Source organism: Pipra filicauda, unplaced genomic scaffold, assembly GCF_003945595.2.
Source record: "Pipra filicauda isolate LSUMZ 115617 unplaced genomic scaffold, ASM394559v2 scaffold219_size1829416_pilon, whole genome shotgun sequence".
In the NCBI taxonomy this organism is placed as follows: domain Eukaryota; kingdom Metazoa; phylum Chordata; class Aves; order Passeriformes; family Pipridae; genus Pipra; species Pipra filicauda.
In genome coordinates, this window is record NW_024104331.1 from 282,654 (window position 1) to 307,928 (window position 25,275).

The 25,275-nt window shown below is 50.9% G+C and overlaps 1 protein-coding gene across 2 annotated transcripts in view; it reads left to right on the forward strand.

The window, feature by feature from the left end:
* The first annotated feature begins 1,845 nt into the window (after positions 1–1,845).
* The window catches only part of WASF2 (WASP family member 2), a 32,451-nt gene continuing 9,021 nt past the window's right edge, over positions 1,846–25,275 (forward strand). The window contains exons 1-5 of one of the 2 annotated variants that reach the window (XM_027740251.2): positions 1,846–1,935; positions 18,757–18,910; positions 22,703–22,837; positions 23,338–23,491; positions 24,579–24,696. In XM_027740251.2, coding sequence (XP_027596052.1) covers positions 18,781–18,910; positions 22,703–22,837; positions 23,338–23,491; positions 24,579–24,696 — 537 coding nt within the window. In that variant the 5' untranslated portion in view covers positions 1,846–1,935; positions 18,757–18,780. Of the gene's footprint in view, positions 1,936–18,439; positions 18,463–18,756; positions 18,911–22,702; positions 22,838–23,337; positions 23,492–24,578; positions 24,697–25,275 lie in introns of those variants that run through there. The other variant, XM_027740252.2, reaches the window with a different exon arrangement.

Consider the following 25,275-nt stretch of genomic DNA (forward strand, 5'->3'; position numbering starts at 1 on the left):
ACAGGACGGGCAGGAACCCTTGGGATGCTGGCTGTGCCATCACAGCTCCGACATGGATTTGTTTGCTTCCTGGTGGGTGATTTACTCCCTGCAGTTTGGTTTAAAGCAGGAGCACACAGCACAGGACAGACAGATGTCCATGCCCTTCATCCCGCTCCCTCTTCTGCCTCTGTGGGTACAAAGGAACCTGATGCTCCGGGTGGATGATCAGGCAGGGAGGAAGGATTTGGTGTGCTGAGTGTGCCAGCAGAGGCGTGGAATGCTGTGTGGTGGGATTTCTGATCAAGCCTCTGCTCCTGCACTCCCTGGAGGGGGGCATCCCTCTGCTGAGGGCCAGGATGAGCCACAGGATGCTCCTGCCCCATCCCTGGGAGTGCTCAAGGCCAGGTTGGACAGGGCTTGGAGCCACCTGGGCTGCTGGAAGGTGAAGGGAGGGTGGAACAAGATGAGCTTTAAGATCCCTTCCAACCCAAGCCATTCCAGGATCCTGATTCTGTGCTGCCGAGGTCACCCCAGCTCAGGGCCGGGCAGGGAACGGGGCTTTTCCGAGCCCTGGCGTGACCCCCACCTGCTGCAATGGCCCTGTGGGATTGGGATGCAGGGCGGTAGGACCCGGCCCCATGTCCCCACCAGCCCTGGTCGTTAATCCAGGCTCCTTTAATCCCTGATTCCAGGCCATGGGGGGAAATCCAGGCAGGAGCCAAAATCAGCGTCACCCGGATGCTTCCAGTGGCCATCGCCCCTGCACAGGCACACAGGAGGGCAGGGGGGGCTGTCCCCACGGCCCCCAGCTCTGGGGACCCCCAGGATGGGGACCCCCACATCCTGGTTTGGGGGCTGGAGGTGGCTGGGAACCCCCACCCTCTCCCAGGGGCTGGAGATGGATGAGGGGTTGGGGACAACCCACTCTCATTTGGGGACTGGAAGTGGATGGGGGGGCTGGAGACCCCCGGGGCTGGGAACCCCTCCACCCTCATTAGGGGGCTGGAGGTCAATAAGGGGCTGGGGACCCCTCATCCTCATTTGGGGGCTGGAGGTGGATGTGGGGCTGGAGACCCCCAGGGCTCAGGACTCCCCTCCCTCATTAGAGGGCGGTAGGTGGGCGAAGGGCTGCAGACCCCCCGGCTTTGCAGCCGCCAGGCTCCCCTCCCACTGCCCACCCCAGCACTGTCCCCATTCCTTGCACTTCCTGCCACCCCCCCACCTCTCCCCAAGCCCCCCCCAGAACCCCCCATTCCTTCACCCCTTCTCCTGCCCCCGCAGCCCTGTCCCCTAGCCCCCTCCCCACGCTCCTGACCCCACGGCTCCCGCCCCATATTCCAAATCCCCAATCCCAGACACCCCCCTCTCCCCGTGGCCCCGCCCTGGAGTGACACCCCCGCTCCCCCAGGTGGAACTTTCCTCGCAGGGCGGGAGACCATAGAGGCGAGAGGCGACACCAACGGAGAGCCCTCTGAGGGGGGTGCGGAAGACACACACATCCCTTTCCTGTAAGAGACCTGTAAGGATACCGAGCTCTATCCAGACACAAACAAACATTTTTAAAACGTTGCGGCTGTGCGCAGTGCCGCGATTCTCTCATCTTCCTCTGGAAGTTGTCCCCAAGCCGCCCGGGGCTCCCCCCGCCTCTCCCCCTTCATGGTCCGCCCCTCCCTGTTTACTCTCTTTGCGCGGCCACCCTGGGTGCGGTTCCTGGGCTGCGCCAATAGCGTACGCAAATGGCGTAGGGCGGCTTTGATGGACAGGCACGCTCGGCCAATAGCGCGGCAGCGTCGCCGAGCGCTCAGCCAATGGCGCGGCGTTCCGGCAGCCCGGGGGAGGCGGGGCGAGGCTCCGCCAGGGAAGGGAGGGGGAGCCGTGGAATGGCGGACGGGCGGGCCGGCCCGCCCTGGTGGTAGCGAGCCCGGGAGCCCCGAGGGGACAGCCGCGGACAGGGTGAGTGCAAGAGAGGCGAGCGGCGCCTCGCCGAGCCCCCTGGACTTCCTCTTGCCCGGGGGAGAGAGGCAGAGGCGCTGGGGTGGGCCGCTAGGCCCTTGCCAAATAGTGAGCTGTCGGGGTGAGGCGGGCAGTGTTTCCTGCCACATAGTGAGCCCTGCCAGCTGTGGTCGCGGGCGGGGGGTTTTGGAGGGTCTGTCCCGGTCTGGGGCTCCATCCCCGCGCTGACACTTGTGCAGCCCCTCCCGGGGGCCGTGCCTGGGTGCGGGGTGCGTGCCCCGGCCGGGTTGTAGGGGGTGCTGGGGTGTAGCGGGGGTCCTGCCCCGCCGGTGGGCAGAGCCCGGTGCTGGGTGAGGGAAGTGCCGCCTGCGGGGCTCTCCCCAGGCCTGGCCGGTGTCTGCTGTCCTGGGGCCGGCACAGAGCTCTGGGATAGCCGGGAATGCCCGGGGACTCGGGGGGCAAGGGGGTGCCGCCGGGCCCCCTCTGTAGGGGAGCAGTGGGGCTGTGCCGGGGGAGCAGAGGGGGGTCCCTCTCTTCCAGGCGTTTGCTGCCTGGGTTTGACATCGGGGCTGGTGCAAACGTGTGTGTGCCGGTGTGCAAAGTCTGCCGGGGTTGGACCTGCGTGCCCTTGTTGGTGCCAGTTCTGGTGGTCGCACTCGAGGGTGTTGCTGGGAAGGAAACGTCTCCTTCCTCCTGCCCCACTCCTGGGTGCACCCCTGGGTCTGTCTGGGAATGCCTTAAGGATGTGTCCAAGCCCCTTGGCTGTTAACCGTCCACACAGCACTTAAAACCTTAAACTGCTTGGGGTGACACCCTGTGGGTGCTGGAGAATGCTTTGGGAAATGTTGTGGGTTTTTTTCCTGAAAAAAGGCTTGGGATATAGTTGGGTGGTTTGATCAAGTGCACCAACCTCTTAGTGACCTCAGCTCATATTTCTGGAAAGAAATAAGTTATTAGGGAATGTCCTTGGGGTTGTAACTCACCAGCATTTAAGTGTGCTGGGGTTACTTTGGGATACAAATAATCTGGAGAAAGGTAAAGATCGCAGCTTCTCCTTGTGAGCTGTTATTTGACCTCTAGGACCTTCCTGCAACAGCATTTTTTATTTCCCTGTCAGAGTTTCACATTTGGCCCTTGCTGTTTTACTTTCTTCAGTAGCAACAGCAAGAATTGGGCACCTCTGAATGGGTCAGAGCACTGGTGGGGCTGTTTGATGTCTTAATGCCAGGAGTTCAGCACAAGGAAACACTGGAAGTCTTAAATCTCTCGGCACTGCAGGTGTTGGTGGACATGAAATTATATTAATAATGATAAAAAAAAATCCCAAAAACTTCTAGTAAGTACATCAGCTGCAGGCAGGGTCATAACTGATGGAACCCTCTGTAACCCTCACCCCGGTGTGTCCTTCCCGAGGAATCGTGAGGTGAAGAAGTTGAAATCAAAAGATGTTGGGAGCCAGTTGGTGTGTGTGAGGGGTGCTTCCCTGAGGTAAAACTGATGCAAAACGTTGCTTTTATAGAATCATGGAATGGTTTGGGTTGGAAGGGACCTTCAAGCCCATCTCATTCCACCCCCTGCCGTGGGCAGGGACAGCTTCCACGAGACCAGTACTTCCCATAAAGTGGGATTTCCCCGAGGCTTGGTGCACTCGCTCACGTGAGGGAGGGGAATGGTTGTGCAGTTATGTTTTCCCCCCGTTTTCAACATCTGCAGAATCAGTTGCCCCTTGAACACTGCAGGAATCCCAAACCCTGCCTTGCGACACTTCTCGTCCCCGTTTGTCCCCTGCTGACCTTGAGTGGGGCTTTGCCATAGAAACCGGCTCGGAGTTTAATCCCAAACTTTTAGTTAAAAAACAAACCAGGGCCAACATCTCCCTACACAACACAGTGTGTCCGTGGAGAGGCTTTGAAACCCCCCCCCCTCACATCCACAGCCGAGGAGGGGCTTTATCCAACCGGGGGGGGGGGGCACGAAGTTCTGTGCCCTTTTTTGAGGGGTTTTGTTTCGTTGTTAAGGAACGTGCTTGAAAACGTGAAGTTTGAGTGACAGAGCGTGACCTGAGCTTTCAAGACCTGCCTAAGGCTGATCTTGGCTTAAACTGGGGTTGTCAGTGCTGTCCCTGGCGGGGATCAAACTTCCTGGGATTTACCTTCCAAAGCATCGATTGCTGCTTGGCTAAAAAGCCTGGAGGAGCGGGTTTAGCAGCTCCCTGTGCAGCCCACCTGAGACAAGGTGAAGCCTTGCTGTGCTTTATAATTGTGATTTGTAAGAGGATAAACTTCCAGGGGTGAACTCAATGTCAACTTTTTTTCCTGAACTCTGTATTTTCACTGGTCTTAAAAAGAGATGTGGTATTTCTTCATCTGTCTGGTAACAAGCTCAAAAAGTAAATGCCCCCAATTCCTTTTTTTTTTTATTATTTAAAGCAATAAAACCTTTCTGATGGCCCATGCCGGTGTAAAACTGCCTTCCCTATGAATAACGTGACACACCACACAGAAATGGTGTGGTTGGTTTTTTTTTTTTTTAAGTTACAGCTCAGAAGGTATTTGCAGGCAGTGATTCATGACAGAGAATACAACCTTTCTGATCAGTCCCAACCCAGTTTCTCAGCGTGCTTTGAATATATCTCATTCTTCAGGGCTGGTCTAGGAAAAGTTGATTTCATTCACCAAGGTTAGATAATCGTGGTGTGTGGGTGGAGGGGTTAAAACTTCAGTGGTTGCCTCATATGCATAAAGTTACAGCAACAAATCCCTCCCCTGGGTTTATTTATTTATTTATTTATTTATTTAATATTTTTGACGTGCTAGAAGAACAAAGAAAGCTGGTGGGATTAATGTTTTTCACAAAATCAGGTTTTCTTTTGACAGATTATAACAAGGAAGATTTCAGCAAGTGTAAGGCTGGGCTTTAATCCTTTTAGATAGTTTCTCTCTGTGGGTTTTCTGGACTCAAAATGTTTAATAACTTTAAATGCAGGGTTTTGGGTTTGCCTCCGCTGGGTTTGATGATAATGCTGAGCCCTTGGTCATTCAGCTGAGCAGAATACGTTGCTCATGAGTCAGTCACAAACCAGGAAAGGGATTGAATAGGGGTTGTGTTCGCATGTGCTGGGGATAAAGTTCCTGCTGTCCCAGTACAGAATGGGACACTGGCAAAAAACCCTGCCAAGAGCTCCCTCTGAGGGTTCCAACAGCCACAACGGGCCCTGTCCGATGGCTCAGCGCTGCCCTCGCTCCTTTGTACAGTTTCTAAAGCACAGGAGACAAACCAAAAGTGACACTTCCACTGTGTGGAAACCCAGGAAAGCAAAAATGCAACTGTTTTTTTTTCCCAACCCGTCTTCTGGTGTGTTACTGCTTTCAGCAACGCTCTCGCTGAAATGGGATCTGTAGTAAGAAATTTGTGTATTTGAGTGTTTATTCTCACTGTGCAAGGATAAATATTTGTGAGATCAGGGCCTTAGTTACCGCAGATTAACATTTATTTAAATACTTTAGGTATTTATAAACACGGGATTTAAAAAAAGGCATGTGGCAGTGGCTTCTGGGTAATAAGCAAATGACTGCTCAGAACAGAACCACCCCGGTGACATTTACTTCCTTTTGTATTTTTGCAACTCTGTGTAATAAAAAGACATGCTGGTTCTTTTTTTGGGGAGGGGAAGCAGATCAGGCTTCACTGCAAAGGATGTGCTTGCTAGAAGGTGATCAGCTCCCGGCCCGATTCTCATTTATGTAACATTTCTTCTTCCATCTGAAGGTCTGCAGGATATTTTTTTCCCTGCCTGGGAGGCAGTGGGAGGGGAGGGCCCTTCCCAAAAGAACTGAAATGTGCATTTCCACGTGTTTGGTTGGTTTTTTTTTTTTTTGTTGAGGCCGTGCAAAGTGTTAATCACATTCTCCATCCCAAGCTCGCCTTCCCCGCAGTAATGAGCCTGGGAAATAGCTCCTCTAGATCCTACCCTAATTCCTGAAATCGCAGGAAAGCTTTCTGGTGTTAGGTTGCTGCTGGAGAAGTGGTGGAGCTCAAATATCTCAAGTATGCATCTGCCAGGGGCTTTGATGAAGGAATTTAAAGCACCAAGGAATCCCGATGGGTCTCTCACAAATGGCTCAGTGGTGACCTGCTCTGTTCCTTCAGTGCCTTCTGGGTCCCCTCCTCTCCCCCAGCAGTGTCCCAGACTCTTTTTGGGGAGGAGCAGTGGTTTAAGGGATGCTGTGATGAGTGAGGAAGGCGGGTGACGCCTGTGGGGCAGCAGCAGTTGATGTTTGTTCTTGAGGGCTGAAAGTTCTGCCTGGGAGGCTGTGGCTGCACCACTGCTTCAGGTGAGCTGTTCCCAAATCACTGGGGATTTGGGAGGTTTGGATTCTCCTGCACTGGAGTTTGTGAGGTTGGATTCTCCTTCCTGTCGGAAGCTGTGCAGGGTCCAGACTGGGTTGGACACAAAGAACTGATCACTAAAAAAGTCTGTTCTTACTGCTGCTGTAAATCAAACCTAAACCATGAGTTTATTAGTTTGGTTTCTGCTAAAAGTGCTCCCTGAGAACCGAGAGCCTGTGTTGTGTTTGATCACAGAATCCCAGAATGGTTTGGGTTGGGAAAAACCTTAAAGCCCATCTTTTCCAACCCCCTGCCATGGGCAGGGACACCTTCCACTATTTCAGGTTGCTCCAAGCCCCGTCCAGCCTGGCCTTCAAGATGCAACCTGATGATAACCTTCTCAGAAAGGCTTGTTTCATATGAATGGTGATAAATTTATTGAACAACCCCCTTATGCAGGAAAGCCACGCATAGATTTGAGATTAAAATCCCCTAATTGTCAAGTGAAGGGCATAAAATGAAGCATCTTTTCCCTAGTGTGTGATAAACATGGGATTTGCTGCCCCAGGATCTCACGGATGCACTGTTAGATGAGTTCAGGAATCGAGGAGACCAGTTTATGGAAGTTAAATCCGTAAAGGACAATTAAATGAGAGTGTTTGTTTCCACATGGTCTTAAGGTGCAGTGGGATGCTGCAGCATGGAGCAGGAGAGCGGGGAGAGCTGTGCTTGCCTTGTTCCCATGCTCATTTCTTGGTGCATCTGATCCCTGGCCACAATGGGGAGAGGGCTCTGGATTATCTGGAGGCTGGATGACCCAGTGTGGATGTCCTTTAATTCCTGTGACTTGTCTCGTTCATTCATTTCCGATGACCTGCCTCTTCCGAGCCTCCATTTCTCCCCACTCATCAAACTGGGCTAATGACTCTGACCTTTTGTTTGGAAAGCAAAAGGAAAAGGATCAACAAAATACTGGAGCTTATTTACTATCATTACTGAAATGATGAGCAATGCCACTTTGCGGCACTTCAAAGAGGCTGCGCTCGTAAGATGCTGGAAATCCCCTGAGAGAGAAAATGTTTCAGATGGAAAAGGAGGAGGGGGGAATATTCCTCACGTTCTCCTCTCCTAAGTGTGCTCTCCTGCAAGGCATGGAGGTAAAAATGTCCCTCCAGCCCTCTCCCCTCCCAGCTGGGCTGTTTAAAATAGCGCTGACAAAATTTGCTGGTTTCGGTGAAAGCCAGACTCGTTTGTGTCACTGCTCCGAGTTCTGCATGAATTGTTCCCATGCTGTGGAGTTGTGCAAAGTACTTTTGTTGACCTATTGTATTACCCCTAATAAGATTGAATGTGGTTTTAATTTCTCATTTCCTCTTTCTCTGGATGCCCTTTTCCTACTACTCAGAGTCTTGCTTCGAGTCTCTCTATAGCGAAAGTCTCTTTCTGTCGCTCAAAGAATGAGCGATGCTTTGCTTTTCAGAGCTCTCCACACTGGAGGGCTTTAAGTGGCATTCAGAGGAGACTATCAGCCACAATATCTGATGTATTGGTGTGGCTGCAGTTCATGCATGGAGTGCAAAAAATGGGATTTAATTGGGAGGGAGGGGGAATAGCGGCCTTGGCTGAATGGATGGGTGAAAGTTCCCCGACCACCCCTTAGCCCAGCAAATAGTTGGTTGAGTGCTTGCCAGAGCGGAAGCGAGTTCCCTTTCAGGCACCCTGCCTTTGTCACCGTAAGAAAAAGCACACACACTCTCATGGGTTTGGCCTTGCAGCTGCAAAAAAAAAAAAACAACTGAAAAAAAACCAACAACCCAACCAGGCAAGAGAGAACCGAGCACACACCCAGATCCTGTTCTTTCAATACCAGCAGCTGCAGAGCCGGTGCTTTGCTGGAGGAAGGCGTAGAGCTGTAAACACAGCTTGTGGAAAACCTTTACCTTCTGTCTAGGGCAGCATGAAATCACTGGCCACTTCCCTTCTGGAAGCTAAATTAAAAACGGCTGTAATTAACTTAGACAAAATAGCCTTTTGGTTGCTATTGAGGATTCAATATTGTATCAAGGAGGTTACATCTAGGGGCTGGCTCCACATGAGAGGTTTCCATAAAGCAGCTTATTATAGACCTTGTGGTAAGCTTGGATAGAAGGGGCTGCATCCATAGAATCCCTAATCTCTCTTCTCCCAAAAAGATCAGTTCGGTAGAGAGATGATTCCCCCTCTACTCCAGTACCTGGAGTATTTCATGCAGCTCTGGCTTCCCAAACACAAGAAGTATATGGAGCTGCAGGAGAGAGTCCAGAGGAGGCCATGGAGACGCTCCAAGGATTGGAGCCCCTCTGCTCTGGAGCCAGGCTGGGAGAGCTGGGAGTGTTGACCTGGAGAAGAGAAGGCTCCAGGGAGAGCTGAGAGCCCCTTGCAGGGCCTAAAGGGGCTCCAGGAGAGCTGGAGAGGGACTGGGGACAAGGGATGGAGGGACAGGACACAGGGCAATGGCTTCCCACTGCCAGAGGGCAGGGATAGATGGGATACTGGGAAGAAATTGTTCCCTGTGAGGGTGGGGGGGCCCTGGCACAGGTTGCCCAGAGAAGCTGTGGCTGCGCCTGGATCCCTGGGAGGGGACTTGGAGCAACCTGGGCTAGTGGAAGGTGTCCCTGCCCATGGCAGGGATGGAACAAGATGAGCTTTAAGGTCCCTTCCAGGCAAAACCATTCTGGGATTTTACGGTTTCAAACACCCTGAAATAGTTTTGGACGGTTCAGAGCCCGGAGTTTGCACTGGAGATTACATAAGGTGAGATCACTGCTGGGCTCAGAACATGCAAAATGGAAACAACTACAGCTTAAACCGAGTATTTTTCTGCCTGTCCCAGGGAGATTTCACAGGCATCTGTCACCACAGCCAAGCTGAAACCTGACCCTGCTCTGTCAGACCAGGGGGGCCGATCGAAACAGCGGGGCCTTGCTGGAGTCTGCTGGAAGGTTGTTCGGTCCCGCTGGCTGCAGGGATGGAGAAAGTGAGTCCAAGGATTGTCATGCTGTTGAGCAAAACCAGAGGGGAGCTACTCACAGCTTCCTGCAGCTCTGCCTGCAAATCCCAAATGGCAGCCCGGGATCATGTGCCGAGCCCGTGCGCTGCACAGATGGTGTGTGCACACACCGGCGCCGGGTCTGGTGGTTTTGTGGGATCGCCTCACTGGGCACCCCCATGAAGGAGCCAGGGAATCCCAGACATGGAGCAGGCCCCTTCTCCCCCAGGCCTGCATCCTCTTGCCACATTTGGACAGGACAAATTGTAGGCACGGGGAAGAACTGCCTGGAAAACCCCAGGTACGTGGTGACTTTGGTACTGGTGTGGTGGGATCCCAGTAGTGCCACTTGTCTCCTGAGATCCAGGACGGATCCCAGAAGCGTATTCAGGCTCTTTATGTGGCATCACGTGTATATATTTATTTATTCCCTCCACAATAGAAAACCTCTGTGTTATTTTGACTTTATAAAAACCACTCATAACCATTTTAATTTAAGCGCCCAAGGCTACTCTCTTGTTTTTTGTGACCGAAATCCCAGCAGATATAACACTTCTGGAAAATATCAGGGAGTCAATGTCTTTTTTTTTTTTTCCCTCCCCTCATGTCAAAGGTTAACTTAAAATATTAATGCTGCAAAGATTCATTTAAGATATGAAAACTGTTCAGGCAAGAATACATGTACATATTGTAATTACTTCCTTTTTCTTACAATTAATGTAATTGGATTATATTTAATGAGCTATTTACATTTAATAATTAAGAAAAGACTTATCTTTCCAGTATTCCCCAAGTGCAGCAGAAGGGTGGGGGCACTCAGAGCTGTGATATAATTATCTAGGCGTGAGTGGAAACCGAAAGAGCAGTTGAGCTCTATAGAAAACACTTGGAACTGGTTCGTTCCTACTCTTTCATTAATCAAAATAGTTTAGTGTGTGGCAAAGAAGGGAAGGCTGAGCTTAGCTGCAAATGAGACAGAGTTTAGCTGCTGAAAAGGAAGGTTAAAATATGCTCGAACTTAAGGGATAAATCATTTGGGGGGGAAAAAAACCACCCCACTCCCTCTCTTTCCGTATTAATTACTGAGCGCTGCCCGGGAACGGGAATGTGCTGATGTATTGTGAGTTGTGCTTTGTTAGTGCGACAGGCACAAGCCTTCCCTGGCTGAGGAGGCTGCTGGGAAGGAGAGGAGGCAAACCCGCTCTCCTCATTAGCGGGAATTCAGCCCGGGATTGAGCCAGTCAGTGCTGTTTGCTCCGGGAGCTGGGCCGTGGGTCTGCGCAGGCATTCTCACAGCCAGAGGGCTGAATTCCTGCAGGACCTCCACAGGGAGCCATGGGGAAGGACACAGCTTGTCTTCTCCACCTAAATTGTGTCCTTCTCCTCAAGACCTTTTTGAAGTGAATTCGGTGCTGTTACGGACTTTAAGCCTTGGAAAATTCTGCTCCGCTCAGGTGAGACCCACCTGCAGAGCTGCCTCCAGCTCGGCACAGGAAGGACATGGAGCTGTTGGAGAGAGCCCAGAGGAGGCCATGGAGATGCTCTGAGGGCTGGAGCCCCTCTGCTCTGGAGCCAGGCTGGGAGAGCTGGGGGGGTTCACCTGGAGGAGAGAAGGCTCCAGGGAGAGCTGAGAGCCCCTTGCAGGGCCTAAAGGGGCTCCAGGAGAGCTGGAGAGGGACTGGGGACAAGGGATGGAGGGACAGGACACAGGGAATGGCTTCAAACTGAAAGAGTAGGTTTGAGGCCCTGGCCCAGGTTGCCCAGAGAAGCTGTGGCTGCCCCTGGATCCCTGGGAGTGTGCAAGGCCAGGTTGGATGGGACTTGGAGCAACCTGGGCTAGTGGAAGGTGTCCTTGCCCATGGCAGGAGGATGGAACAAGATGAGTTTTAGTGTCCTTTCAAACTGAAACCATTCCAGGATTCTAGGACTGAAACCTGCCCACTGCCCAGGCACCTCCCCACCTACTCCTAAAACATTTTAGAACCTCTCAGGGTTTTTCCGTGTCTGAGTACACCCAAGCTACCTGTTGATTGACGCTCGTGATGCCACTCTGCGTTGTCACTGCCCTTGTATCCTTGCCCAAATTATTCACAGGTTTAGCAGAGAGCATTCTACTCCCTTTGCTGCTCCTGTTTCCTAGGAAGCAACAAAGCCAGAGCTCTTGTGGCGCTGAAGGAGCCCTGCCTCTCTCTGCTGATGTACACCCTCACGGCAAAGACCTTGAAACCTTTCTGTTCCGGAGCTTTAATTCCTGTTTAATCAATAGTTCTGTATTCTGAGAATCAAATCCCTGTGACAGCTCTCTTTAATTGAGCTAAACTGCCTTTCTCTTGTCACATCTCTTCTAGAGTTTTATTTAAATGCATTTGTTCTGCCTGTATCCTAGTCAGGTATTGATAGGAACACCAGGTGACCCTCTTTGTTTAACTTGTTTTTCAGCTAAATGAATGGAAACATTAATTAGTGCAACGGTGTGTTTTTTAGGGATTAAAAAAATAAAAGTCCAGGTCAAACTGCTGGCTGTATTAGCACTCCAGCAGAAGCCAGGAGGATCTGTACGTTCCCCATTAGTGACACCCCCATCCTTCCACCCCCAGCTTGATTTCTGCCAGCAGCTCCGAGCGAGTCCCTCTCCAGGAGAGCAGCCTGGTATTTATTCCGGCAAGATCATCTTCAGCAAAGCCGATAACAAAAAAGTTTAAAAGGAAGAGCCAAATTTTCAGTCACACCTGTGCAATCCCCTTGAGGGCAGTAAATGATGATGATAATGCATGAGCCAGACAAAAAAAAAAAAAAAAAAAAAAAAGAGAGGCAGAAAATGGCTTTCTGAGCCTCTTTTGCATTTTTCAGAGCCAGCAGACTGGAGAGGGGAAAAAAAAGGGTATTTTTACTCCGGGAACGGAGCGGGCTGGGTGTTTGTTGTCTCAAGGACTCCGCGGTGTGCTGTACAATGGCTCGTTATGCCGCGGGATCAGGGCTGACGTTCCCCCCCGGTGTGTCGGAACATCGCTGTGGAAATGGGCAGCGGCTGCTCTTGCCCCACGTTGTTGCCCAAACAGCCTCTTTCGTAAGGCTGGCAGATCTGATCTGCAGAGTTCTGCTCCCGGCGATTGGAGTGGGTTGGTAATGCACAGAGGGGTTATGGAGGCCGGTTTTTGGGATCAGCTCGGTGTGTTCCCCTGACAGCCCCCCAGGGTTTTTGCTGGATCCCGCTTCAGGAGGGCTTTTGTGTAATGGTGGGTGAGAACACAGCATGCCCTTCCCATCCCACCGGCTGGTGAGGGATGGTGGGCAGCGTGTTCCCTGGTGCCCTCGGGGGTTTTTACCCGTCCATCTCCCCGTGTTTTTTTGGGAGAATAGCCCACTGTGAAAGGAAGCAGCCCTGCAGCTGCCCTTCACTGCTGACTCCTGCTCAGCTGCTGGCAGGCAGGGCTGGTAATGACAGATGAGCCTGTGACGCGTTTTTGGGAATGAATACTTGTTACAGCTGGCGGGATGGAGTAGTTTGTGGCATCACATGGCAGTTTGCTCTATAATTTCGCTCCCTATTGCTCGGATGCAGCACTGATTGCTGGGTCTCTCTCCGAGCGTGGAACTGGAGCATTTCTGATTGCTGCATCCCACTTCTCTGTGGCTGCATTGTGAGCTTGGATATAGCCCTGAGCACTCAGCAGAGCCTTCTGCTGATTTCCCCCCCCCTCAGTTCTCCCTCTGTGTGTGTGTGTGTGTGTGGCTGCTGCTTCCCTTTCTGCAAGTCTTTTGGGGTTACATAAAAGCCAGTCTCTTTCTGGCCATTACAGCTACATGGGGGAGTAGTTACTGCTGAGAGAAGCTTGAAATTTGAAGCAGAGTTGTCACAGACATTAGAAAGAACAGTCGGTCTGCGTTGGCAAGCTACTGAGTTAAGTCTTATTTCATACTGATGGGAATTTCAGATCTGATTATCTCCTTTCTCCCTCATTCCCAAACCTGCTGGTGTGCCTAATCCCCTGATGGGCCCTCCTAAAGGCAGCTCTCCAAGGGGCTTAGCTGAAGGCTTGGTCTCCTTGACTGTGCTGCTTGTTTGTGTCCAGGCAGAGGATTTTGTAAGGGTGGTTGGTCACCCTGACGTACTTGGAAATCAAGCCTAAATTCCCTCCCCTTCCCCCAAAAAAGCTCCCTGCCCTCCTTAGGTGCTTTGTGCTACACCAGACACTATGACAGATGATCTCACTGCTGGGGTCCAGATTTATTTGCAGATGGTCCCTGATCTAAGAGGTTGTGTGTCACATTGAGCGGGGAATTACCCAGGTGACTCCCAGTAACGCTATGCTAACTGGTCAAATACCAGTGAGGAGAACCCGCCAGATCTCTCCCTCCAACTCACCTGTTATTTACAGCTCTTTGTGTGCATTGTTGGAGTCCTGCCTGCCTTCTCTGCACCACCACGGTGACTGTGCTATCCACAAAAAAAACCCCCCCAAACCCGGGTCTGGTTCCTCCCTTGCTGTGCAGCACTGTTTTCTGCTCGGCTCCAAAGTGCTTGTTAAGGAGTATTTGCTCCGAGTTGCTGCTTTCAGTTGACAGAACTCGCCTTGGAAAGCAAATACTCAACCCTAAAACAGCCCTGTATTGCTTCTCAATACTTGTAATCAAAGTCTGTCTCCTTCATTGTCCCTAACAATTGTCCAATTTTACTGTGCCAGCCCCATTTATTAAAAATAGTCAATAAGGCGCAGCTTTGTGCGAGGGGTTTATAGACTGGCAGTTCCTGTTTGAAACAAACCAATTGTGCTTGACTCTAATCCAGAACTGGGATTCCTGAGTGATCTGCTGCAGCAGAGCTCATGGGGAGAGCGGTCGATGGCTTGCTGATAGGAAATCTTGGAGCAGCACACTTATCTGGGATTTACCTCAGGCTTTGCTCAAAGCACTGCATTCGGAAAGGCAAAAATTGCAAGCTGCATTTCCCCCCCACCCCCCTCCTTTTTGGGTGTGTTTTGGGCCATGCTCGTTCCCCAGTGCCCCAAGAGTATTTACAGAACTAATTGCCAAAGTCGGAATCCTCTTAAAAACTGGTGAGCAGGACGTTCAAGGTGAGAATTTATTGTGGAGGGAGCGAGGTGTGAGATGGGCGGCCATGGGAAGAAGCTCTGCACGTGGATCCTGCTTTCTTGGAGAAACACGAGGCATCCAAGACCACGACGAGTGCGGCGACAAAGCTCAGGAGTTGTCAGGAAGGGTGAGCCCAGGAAACGAGGTGCCAGTTGTGGCTGGAAGATCAGTAGGAATGTAGGAGCGGTGAGTTCAGCTTCCAGGGCTTTTGTCGTGCTCAGCAAACTTTTTCTCTGGGCTGGAGCGGGCCAGGGCTCGGCAGCGCCTGCGTAAGCATTTCGGGAGAGGGGAAATGATGAGGAATCCTGGCAATGGCCGGCTGGGGAGGTGGGGATCGGAGCTGCGGGGCGAAGCCGGGCTTTGCGGAGGGTTCGGCGTTTAGTCACTGCCGTCACAACAGGACTTGGAGCCTTCTGTGGTTCAAGTCGTGACTTGGAGGCTTCAGAGGAAATGCTTGGGAGCAGGTAGGAAGGGGCTGGTTCGAGTGAGAGTGGAAAATCATTTGTTAGTGTGTCAGAAGCCTTGTTTCTAAGAAGGTGTGAAGCACGGTGGTTGGGAGGATGACTCTTTTGAACATCATTGATGCAAGGTTTGTGGATTTTCCTTATGGCTCTCCCAGCCAGCAGAGATCACTGAACTTCTTGCCTCGCACCGTGTTGCAATTTGAAGACTTCCTTAGTTTTCCATATTCATCAGGAATCTGTTGCAGACAGTTTTCTGTTTCTAAACGCAGTTTCCTTTTACTTTTAACATACTTGGTGTCCTCTCCCATTACACTATGATCAAGGCAGGTCCTCTGTGCCCACGTCATTCTTGCAACTTCTTAAAAACAGTGTCCACGCCCCAAAACTCTACTCCTGAAACAAATCTAATCTCCAGCGTTCATAAACAAATGGAAACGCTTATCTTTGCCCCGAAGATAAGGATTTTCGGCCTTGCAATTCATTTAAGTTGCATGTGAATGGTAGGATTTAGTTATAATGTATGGTGTGCGGTGGTTGTGTGACAGTGACTAATGCCTGATGACCAGGCTGGCCAGCCGGGGTGGAATTCTGCTGTGCTGTCATGCCCTGAGCACAGAAAGTGAAGCGCTTCTGGATGGCCCGTGCCTGGCACTGTGCTGTCAATCGGCTCCTTAATGACTCTCTTAAAGAATAAAAGCAGGAGCCTCCCGGAAAGCTCTTTTAGCTCCGTCCCTTCTTTCATTTACCGTGTCTCCTCCCTGCCCCCAGTTCATGCCTTGCGCTGGGCTCCAGTGTTTTGCTTCCTCTTCCTCCTTCCCCCTCTGCTCTCACACCTTGTGCTTTTCCACACCTGGTTTTCTGCCCTGCCTGACTCCTGCTTTCGAAATACACCACTTATTTTCCAATCCACGCTATTAATCTTTGTCCCACCTACTCAGGAGGCATGAAGGTTTTACAGGAGCCCATTAGCTGTTATCTCTATCCCTCCCCTCCGAACACTCCGGGGAAAAACAAGGTCTAACGACATTCTTTTAGGGGGGCATCGACTGCTCTTTTTGCTCGTGTGGGTCCCAGATTTCCTTCCTAAAACCTCGAAGCTCCTCGTCCTGCTCGGAGGAGGGGAATTTTTGCTTTAAAACGCCTCTTACCCCCAGAAGCTGCTGGGAGAGCAGGGTGGTTGTCCACAGCCCATCCTGCCCTCCTTGCCTTGCTCCTCTCCAGTGCTCCAGAGGGTTAATCCCGTAGTTTGCTGGATCCTGGCTGGTTTTAGGGGCAGCAGGGCCGTCCCCGTGGCCTTGGGAAGCCCGAGGAGGCTGTGGTGGCGATCACGAGGGCGAAACTCTCGGTTCTGCAGTGGAGTGTGGCTGTGCCCGGAGGGTGGGGGTGGCTGGCAGGATGAGCTGGGCTATGAAGGGAGTGTTTTTCTTAGCCCTTATCTCTGCTGTCTTGCACCGGTGCAGATTGGTGCTGTACGGGTGCTCTACCATTGTTTTTCGTTTAAAAACAGCAATTTTCCCCACTACTCCTTGCTTTTAGTTTCAAAGCATGCTTTGAAGGCAAACACTTTTGGGGTGGCTGTACATAGGCAACGCATTCTGAGCCTTTTTTTTGTGGGTATTTGTGGCACTGCTCCGTTTTCTACCCTGTTTTCCCCATCCTTGCAGGGATCAGTGCTACCTGTGTCTATCTGACCACGCTACCCATCATCTTCAGGGGGCTTTTTTTGTCTCTTTTTATACAGTGTGCTCACATCTCACCCCCCACTTCCAGGCTTATTTTTTCCTCTTGCTGTTTTCCTTCTGTCTGTCCTACACCTTGGAAGGTTTCCAGCCAGGCTGTCCACTCCGGCTCTGCAGATCCCACCGCGTGTGCTCCCTGGCCGAGCCCTGGGGAAGCACGGGGGAGAAAAGCTGGATGCAGGCAGCCTGCAAATGCTGCCTTGTTTATGAGAGCTGCTTCTTGGTGCAGACTGCAGTCTGGGGGGAGCTGGGAAAGTTTGTCTGGCATGAAGCACTAAAGCTGACAAAAGATTGTAGGGCTTGGGCTGGAATCGATAAAACACAGGGTGTTGGGAAGCGAAGGTCAGAGCCCTTCCTTAGTTCACCCTGTTCTTTAAATATCCTGGTGGCTGTGGCAGTGCTTGGACACGGTGAAGAACAACGTGGACTTGATCCTCAGAGGGTCTTGCTTTTATTTATTTGGATGCAGATCTCCCTGTTCTATGCAGTGTCTGGTTTCAGAGACCCTTTTCCGTGCAGCCTGTTCTAGTGGAAGGTGTCCCTGCCCAGGGCGTTGGAACGAGATGATCTCTAAGGTCCCTTCCAACCCAAACCATCCTGTGATTCTCTGATTCTGTGAAATCCCTCGTGTAGAGATGTTGCAAAATGGCAGCAACCTGCATCTGCTTGTCTGGGAGATATCCCAGCGCCGGGTGCTGCGGCTCTTGAACTCCTCTGCCTTAATGGGTCAAATTTAGCAATTCAAAATCTGGCTGGTGAGGTAATTAGGAGGGATAATGCCCACTTCTTCCTCTTAACACCCTGATAGAAAAGCATCCAGGAAGGACTCCTGGACCTCAAAGATAAGCTGCCAGCTGCCACAGAGACTATCAGAGGGTGGCTCAAAGTCAAGAGCAAACAGCTGATTTTTTCTGGTTCTTGGGCTTTTGCTGGTGGTGACAGGAAGCCATGTTCCCCAAGCTGTTCGCTTCCTGTTTTATTTTTACACCCAGCCCGAGCAGATCCGCATGCCTATCACATGGGAGCTGCCTGCTTCTCTTGGGTTGTTCCTCAGCTGACCTAGAAAAGTGATTCTTTCCCCTTCTAAATTAATCAAGAAGTTGGGATGTATTTGCTTTCACTTAGTCCTAAAGATTTCAGGCGTGTCTCATGCTCCTTGTAGTGAGCTGGTCACCCAGGATTCCTCCTCTCTCTTGGAGCTGGACGATCCAGGAGGGAGCTGTTTGTTGCTTCAGCGTTTGGGCCTGTTAGCAAAGGAGATTTTTGTGAGTTCACGGCACTGACCTGCACATAAAAGCATTTTCTGTCCAAAGTGTAACTTCCGGACACTCCGTTTTCTTCAGGTTTTTTATTTCTTTTTTTTTTTTTTTTTTTTTTTTAAAGAACTGGAAGTTTGTCCTGCCTGTTGTACAATCAATCTTGACTTCTCCCTGAGCGCGCTCCAGTCCTGCATCCTGAGCAGAGCTCCCTCAGCCTTAAACTGCTCTAGCACGAAAACAATGGTCCAGTGTAAACCTCATCCCCGGGGGATTTCCCAAGGGAAGAGGGGTGCAGCCTGCAGGATAAGGAACAGTCACCAGAAAGTTTCCTGGTCAGCTGCAAGCGCTTCCTGTTGTTCCAGGAGGGCCCTGTCTGCTGCTCCAGGAGAGAGGCACCGCGTGTGCTTTGGTGTGCTGGGAGAAGCTGTTCTGTTCCTTTTTTTTTTTTTTTTTCCTTTTCCTTTTTTTTTTTTTTTCGATAATGACATCTCCCATCTTCCTCTCCTCGGTTTAAGCAACTATTGATTGCAAGTTTGAAATGTTTGTGAAGAAGAGCTTGTAAGAGTCACGCAGGAGGCTGCGCGTGAGCGCGGGAGGAAGGAGACCACGGATGGGTAGGAAGGGAAGGAACAAGGGCTGCGTGTGGGCGAAGATGTGGAGTTCTCCATCTCTGCCTCTGTACCTGAGCTGGTGGGGCTCTGCTGTCACTGCCAGTGAGAGAACAGCAGGATCTTTATTTCTGATGAACCAGTTTTCTCAGGGTGGGGAGCGGGGGGGGGGGCAGCGAAGGCTTATAAATAAAGCCATTCGAGAGCAGGAAAAACGAACACCATGGCTCTGGTGTGCCTGGAATTTGCGGTTGAGTAATCCTTTCCTGTTTCTTTTTTGGGTTGTTTTTCATCTTTCAGAACAGTGCCTGAAGCAGGTCCACCATGCCGTTAGTAACGAGGAACATTGAGCCAAGGCACCTGTGCCGTCAGACGTTGCCTAGCGTTCGGAGCGAGCTGGAATGCGTGACCAACATCACCCTGGCAAATGTCATTCGACAGCTGGGCAGCCTGAGTGAGTACCATGGCGAGCCTGCGCGTTGCCCTCAGGAGTCGCTACTGCTCTTTATTTAGCTCCCTTTCTACTCTCGTGTTCCTATTTCTCCCCCATCTGCCTTCCCTGGGTAATGCTAAAATGTTTTCCTAAAGAAATCCGATGCTAATTTCATATCCCCGGTCCCACTGCCTTCCTATCTAGGAGAAAATGGGGAGGGGGGTGTGTGTGGATGTGTGTGTGTGTGTGAGAGAGAGAGGCTGCAGTGAAACTGCAGATGGAAGGATGGAGCACAACTCAGGCTTGTAAAATGGGAGGCTCTCGGAGCAGCCGGGATCTTGTGTCAGAGAACGTGCCTGTAATTGCACGAGCTACTAAATGGAGCTTGACTCTGTTGAATCTGCACCATGTCAGTAGTCTTATTTATAATGAAAGATAATTAAAGCCCCCACGCAGAAGCTCCTGTTTGCCCCTGCTGCTGTTTGTTGTGTCGTGAGACCCAAAGACCCGTCTGAGCCAAGCGGTGCCTCTGGAGCGTCGGGGGCTTGAGGCTGCTCTGAAATGGCAGCAGGAGCTGGAGCAATGCCTGGCTCAGCTCTCCAGTGGGCTGACCCATAGCCTTGGAAAAGCTGGAGGGAAAACACGGGCCTACATGCCCTAGGAAAAATGAAGAGTTAATTGTGGTCTCTCCGGGATGACTCTGTACTCTGTTGAAATGCTCTGGGTTCTGATTAACCACCTTTGTCCTTGAAGCGAGACTTTGATAATCAAATTAATCTATTGTTTAGCTTCTCCGTGGTGTTTGCAAGCCCTTCTGCTTGCTCTGCAAAGCAGGCCCCTTGTTTTCCGCCATGTGGCAGGGAAAGTTTGGGTGCAGCCTCTTTCCAGCAGTGCAAACCATGGCTGTCACTGAAATCTGGGCCCGTGTTTGCTGCCAGTCTGTGTCACATTCTGTTGGGTTGGAGAAATGTCACTGCACAGGCGAGACCAGGCTCTGTGCTCGTGTTCAACTGGCCCTTGGTGTTCATTTGTTAGGTCTGGTAGCCAAGATGGTTGTGGAGTGTGAGTAAAATCCATCTCGTGCATGTGAAATGGTGAGGAAGGAGGCAGTAAAGCTGTGCAAATCCCAGCTGCAGGGAAAGCTTATCCCAGTCCAGAGACACTCCCTGGGTTAGTGTGACAGAGCCCTGCCCAGATCCTGCAGGTTTAGACCTTTGCACAGCTCAGATATTCAAAGCTTCTCTGCTTCTGAAGCGCTGGGAGCCAAATTGCAGCCTGGTTTCTCCCTGGGGAAGGTACCCTGGGAGCTGGGATGTGGGGAGGAGGTGGGAGCTGGTACCTGGAGGAGAAACTGTGGAGAGGTGGCTCCTGCTGACACTCGGTGTGAGGGGGGAGCCAGGCAGGTGGGGAGGAAATGCTGAGCACCATCCGCTTCCCCAGGGTCAGCAGTACTTTAAATAAAGCAATATTTAGCCTGCACTTGCACCCAAATGCCCAAACTCCTGCCCCCCACCCTTTCCTCTCTCTTCCAAAAAACAAACCCGCTCTTTCCTTGTACCTTGACTGTTACAGGAACGCAGAGCGGGTTCAGTAGGCTGTGACAGCCCTGTCAAGTGAATAATCAGCCATGCCTGGTGCACCACAGTCTCTTTACAAAGATGCAAACATAAATCTTGTCAAACTTTCATATTCCAGTGAGTTTACCCTTCGTTACTATCGCAGCTGGGAGCACTTTGTATAAGTCGACTGCGCGGTTTTGTGTGATTTTATAGAATCCACAAGCTAAAGATGGAAGGACCTATTAAATCATGCCGTCTGTCTTCCTGCCAGTGCATGACAAAGATAATTCTGATTGTAAGCTGCGCTTTTGCAGTCAAAGTAACTAAACTAAAAAATTAATCTCTGTCTTGCCCCGTCTGAAAGTGTGTGTGAAGCACAGCCGGCGTGTGATAACTCCAGGTGCACTTACACAGGCAAGGGAACACAGACCATCCCTTCTTCTCCCTCCGGGGTCATGACCAGTATATAAAATGCTGTTATATATTACTTTACACTTGAAAAATACTTTGCAAACCAAGGACTTCATTTCCCCCCCCCCCCGAGTGCTTTTTTGCAGTTCCTTGTGAAATTCAGAAAGTATTTTCACTTCTCATGAAAGTAGAAACCGAATTACAACTTTTCTTTTTTTGAGCTGTTGCTGGAAGGTTTCAGATTTTCCCACAGATAAATTTTTACTCTCTTTGGTCAAATAGGAGAGCTGGTCTGTGCTGATGTTGAACACGGAGAGGGCAAGAGCTACCTGGCCCTTGGGCCTCCAGAAATAAAATCCTTCTCATGAGTTTGGGGAAAGCTGCTTGGGCTTGTTAATGGCTCATCTGTGGAGTCTGTACGGTCTGGGAGGGTGGAAGGAAGAGGTCAGTTGAAGTTAACCTCCAGCATTTGCTTTCTACAAACACTTGGAGCTTGGCATTGCCACCAAAAGGGGTGGAGGAGGTTGAATTTTAACCTGGCCGGTTCCCCGTGCTTGGCAGTGTAAAGAGATCTCCTGGGAGCAGGAACAAGGAGCTCTGGGAGCAGGAACAGAGCTGATATGTTGGGTTAGATAGCTGGGAGTGTTTGTGCAACCGGGCTTTGGGGGATGCCCTTGCCTTGCCTTGTGCAAGGGGCGCTCGTCTCTCTGATGAGACTCTGCAGACAACCGCATTTTCCAAAGTTAGACTTCCAACTGGTTATCCTCTCCTGAATGTCGGCGAGGATCCTTGGGAGTAACAGATTCCAGAGCAAACTGTTGACCATATGATGATGCACTTCAAAACCAGGCTGCTTATTGGGAGCAGCCTTGTACTCAGCAGCCGTGGCTGGAAATGTTTCCCATCAGTGGGAACGCCACGGGCCCATGTCTGCTGTCGGTGCCAAGCCTGTCCTCGGCGTGGTTGGGGCTCCCTGGCTTGGGTCGTGCCTGGGAGCAGAACAAAAAGACAGGAATCTTTGGAAGTGCTTGGTTTTCTTCCAGCTCTCCCACCTCTGTCTACCTGTGGCCATCCCTTGTCGCGTCTGTAGGTTTTTAACCTCCCTTTTAAACAGGGACATCTTTTTGTGACGCCTGTAAGTGGTGCAGCGAGTTCCTGATCCAAACCCCCAGCCCAAACAATGGATGGTGTTTGTCATAGCAGCCCACTGGGCAATCCAAGCTGTTCCAGAGAGAATGGTCCCTGATTGAGAAGTTCCCCTTTGGTTTTGATTTAGAATCAACGTGAACGCATCAATTTTTCAGACACTGCCACCTGAAGGAACAACAGGGTCAGTGCTTTTGGCTGCGGTTACAGCTCCAGCTTTGGGATCAAGGACTGGGTCTGCTCTCTGCTTCCAGAGTGCTTTGAGCTTGTAAATATGTGCCAGTTCCCCTGGAGGCAGGTCTGCTGGAGACTGGGAGCCTTTGAGATTCTCCAGAGCAATAAAAATCTAACTGTATTTCCTTGTCTAATAAACAGAACAGCAGAGAATCTTAAAGGACCCTCAGACCCATCCAGACTCAGACCAGTGTAGTGTTGTCAGCCCTCTTTAGTTCTTTACTTTAATAGACTTTAAAGTATGTCTCAATTGTTTCCTTATTGCTTGAAGATCCCTTGGAAATGTCAGGTTTTGGTGGAACAAAGCGTTTTCTTCCTGGATGTTAAACTCAACCCTGACAAACTTGAAAAGAAGCACGGTTGGTTCTTTCTTCCTTTCTTCTTTCTTCAAGAAAACAAACTGGGAGACTGAGTATGGTCTGGTGTGGCTCACAGGGGTGACGTGGGCACTTTAATATTCCAGGTAAATCTGCAGAAGACATATTTGGAGAGCTGTTTACTCAAGCCAACACCTTTGCCTCTCGGGTGAGCGTTCTGGTCGAGAGGGTTGACCGCTTGCAAGTCAAAGTCACTCAGCTGGACCCCAAAGAGGAAGAAGGTAATGGAGTGGAGCACAGGGGTTCTTGTTAAGTCAGCAGGGTGGGCCCAGTGCCATAAAACCAGTGTGGCACTGCCATGGGGGCTGGAATGTCTTCTCTGGAGCTGAGAGGGACTGTTTCCTTCCCTCACAAAAGGGGGCTGTTTCCTCCCCTCAGGTGGACACAGCCTTTTTGGCCAGGTGTAGGTTTGCTCGTTGGTGAGTCTCCATGTGGGAACTCACTTTCCAGCAGCTGGATAGCAGTGGCTGAGCAGCCTGAGCTTGGTCACAGAGGTTCCAAACCTCTCGAGAGAGCTGTGTCGATACAGCAGCTGATCTTGGCACAGCACACTCTGAGATTTGATGGGTTTCCCAGGGGACCTGTGGGAAAAGGAACCTGACCTTAAGAAGTGCGAAGCATGCCAAGAACTCCAAGTGAAATCAGATGTTTGCTGCTTGGTCTTCAGTATCATTGGCCTGGGTCAAGCTGTTCTTCACTTGCTCTCTCCTCTTCCTTACAGTCTCCCTGCAAGGCATTAACACCAGGAAGGCCTTCAAAAGCTCCACCACTCAGGACCAGAAGCTCTTTGACAGAGATTCTCTCCCCGTGCCTGTCCTCGAAACCTACAGGGCCTGCAATACTCCTCCACCTCTCAACATCCTCTCACCTTACAGGTATGGCTGCAATACCTTCCTGTTCCCTTGCAGAGGAGATCCTCTTCCTCCCAACCTGCTGGGGAGGTCCTTTCCCATCCCGTGCTGTGTTGAGGTGGCCGTTTCCGATGGGCTATTGAGTTACTAAACTGAGATCCACCGGGAAATCTCCATCCTCTGGGTTACATAAAACTTCGCTTTTGGGGTCGTACAAATGGATGCAGCTAGAAAATGATCTCTTTGGTTCCCTGCTGTCGCTTTTGTGACTGCCCTGGGGCAAGGCTTGGCTGGCACTGCAGAACCACGCTGGGTGTGCTGCAGAGGAGGCATTTTTCTTGTGCTTCTCCGTGGCCCCATGGCTCCTTTCCAAAGAGCCGCAGTGCAGAGCGTTCCCTTGGAAGTGGCTCTCACCCAGGTGGGCACAGCAGCCTCCTGGAGACGCTTCCCGTGGTCTCCAGCGCCGGGTCTGAGGCGTCTGGTGGGTCCTACACTGGCTGTGCAACCAGCTCTGAGCAGCCCCGCTCCGATTTCATCCTGTGGGTAGTAGAAGGAAAGGGGGTCAGAATCCAGAGACTTATCCCACATCCATAAATATCTTTTGAACAGGTAAAAAGTAATTACAGATAGCTGGAGGCAGCTGTCTCCTGCCAGACGCGGCTGCACTGCAAAGTGGGAGGAAGGGAGTGTGTGAGTGTGTGTGTGTGTGTGCGCTCGCTCGGGAGCCTCAAGGACGTTCCTGGTCTGATTTAGGGTTCCTGAGCTGGAGAAGGAGGGTTTTGTCACACCAAAACCACAACACAAGCAAGAGGGAGTTGAAGTGAGAGACCTGCTGCTCTCTTGGTGGTTGTTCAGAGCAGTTGAGCTCTTCAGGTGCTCAGCAATGGAGGGTCTGTGTGAGGGCAGAAGGGATGGGAAGTGGGAGAGGCCGGGATGAGGAAAGCTGGGGGTCTGTTCCAGTCTGAAATGGGGGACAGAGGCAAGACCAGCCCATTTGACCATCTCACTGCACTTTTAAACTGTCGTCTGAGGTTGTGCCTGGTGTTTTCTTTGGGCTTCAAATGTGTGACTTGATCCCTTTCTATGTGTTGTTTTCCCCTCCCCGTTCCAGGGATGATGGCAAAGAGGCGCTTAAATTCTACACGGATCCTTCATATTTCTTCGACCTCTGGAAAGAGAAAATGCTTCAGGACACCAAGGATATCATGAAGGAGAAGAGGAAACATAGGGTGAGGGACTGGGAGTCATTGGCAGGGAGGAATAGGAGGTGGGAAGTGTTAATAAATCTTGGACTCCACAGTTGCCATCCAAAATTCAGGTTTGCACTTTTAAACTCTTCAGGGATCAATTCGGTGAAGTTTTTACCTGGTTTACCCTCATCCTTGTTAATTAAACAAAGAAAATAAAGGTACCCTTAATTGGTTTTTCCAAATGCCATCATCTTTGGGCCTTAATGTTAAATTATATCATACCATGAAAGATGTAGTTTTAACATACTTTATTTAGCTTCTGAGCAACTGGAGTATTAAATATCAAAACAGATCATGATTTTTTTCAACTGAAATAAGAAAGGAGAGATTTAAGGTGTGTTAGAATGAAGAGTGAGGATAAAGCCAAATTCTTTGTGGGCAGGTGTCCATTATTGCACCCCAAAACACTAAACACCATCAGGACGATGGTGAGATTTGGAATTCTTGACACGGAGGCCAAAGTCTGAATTGATGTGGGAAACTGAGCTTTCACTGCCCTCAAGGTGGTTGTGCCAGGGGGTAATGATGGAATCATGTCTGGGCTGCACTGGGAAATCT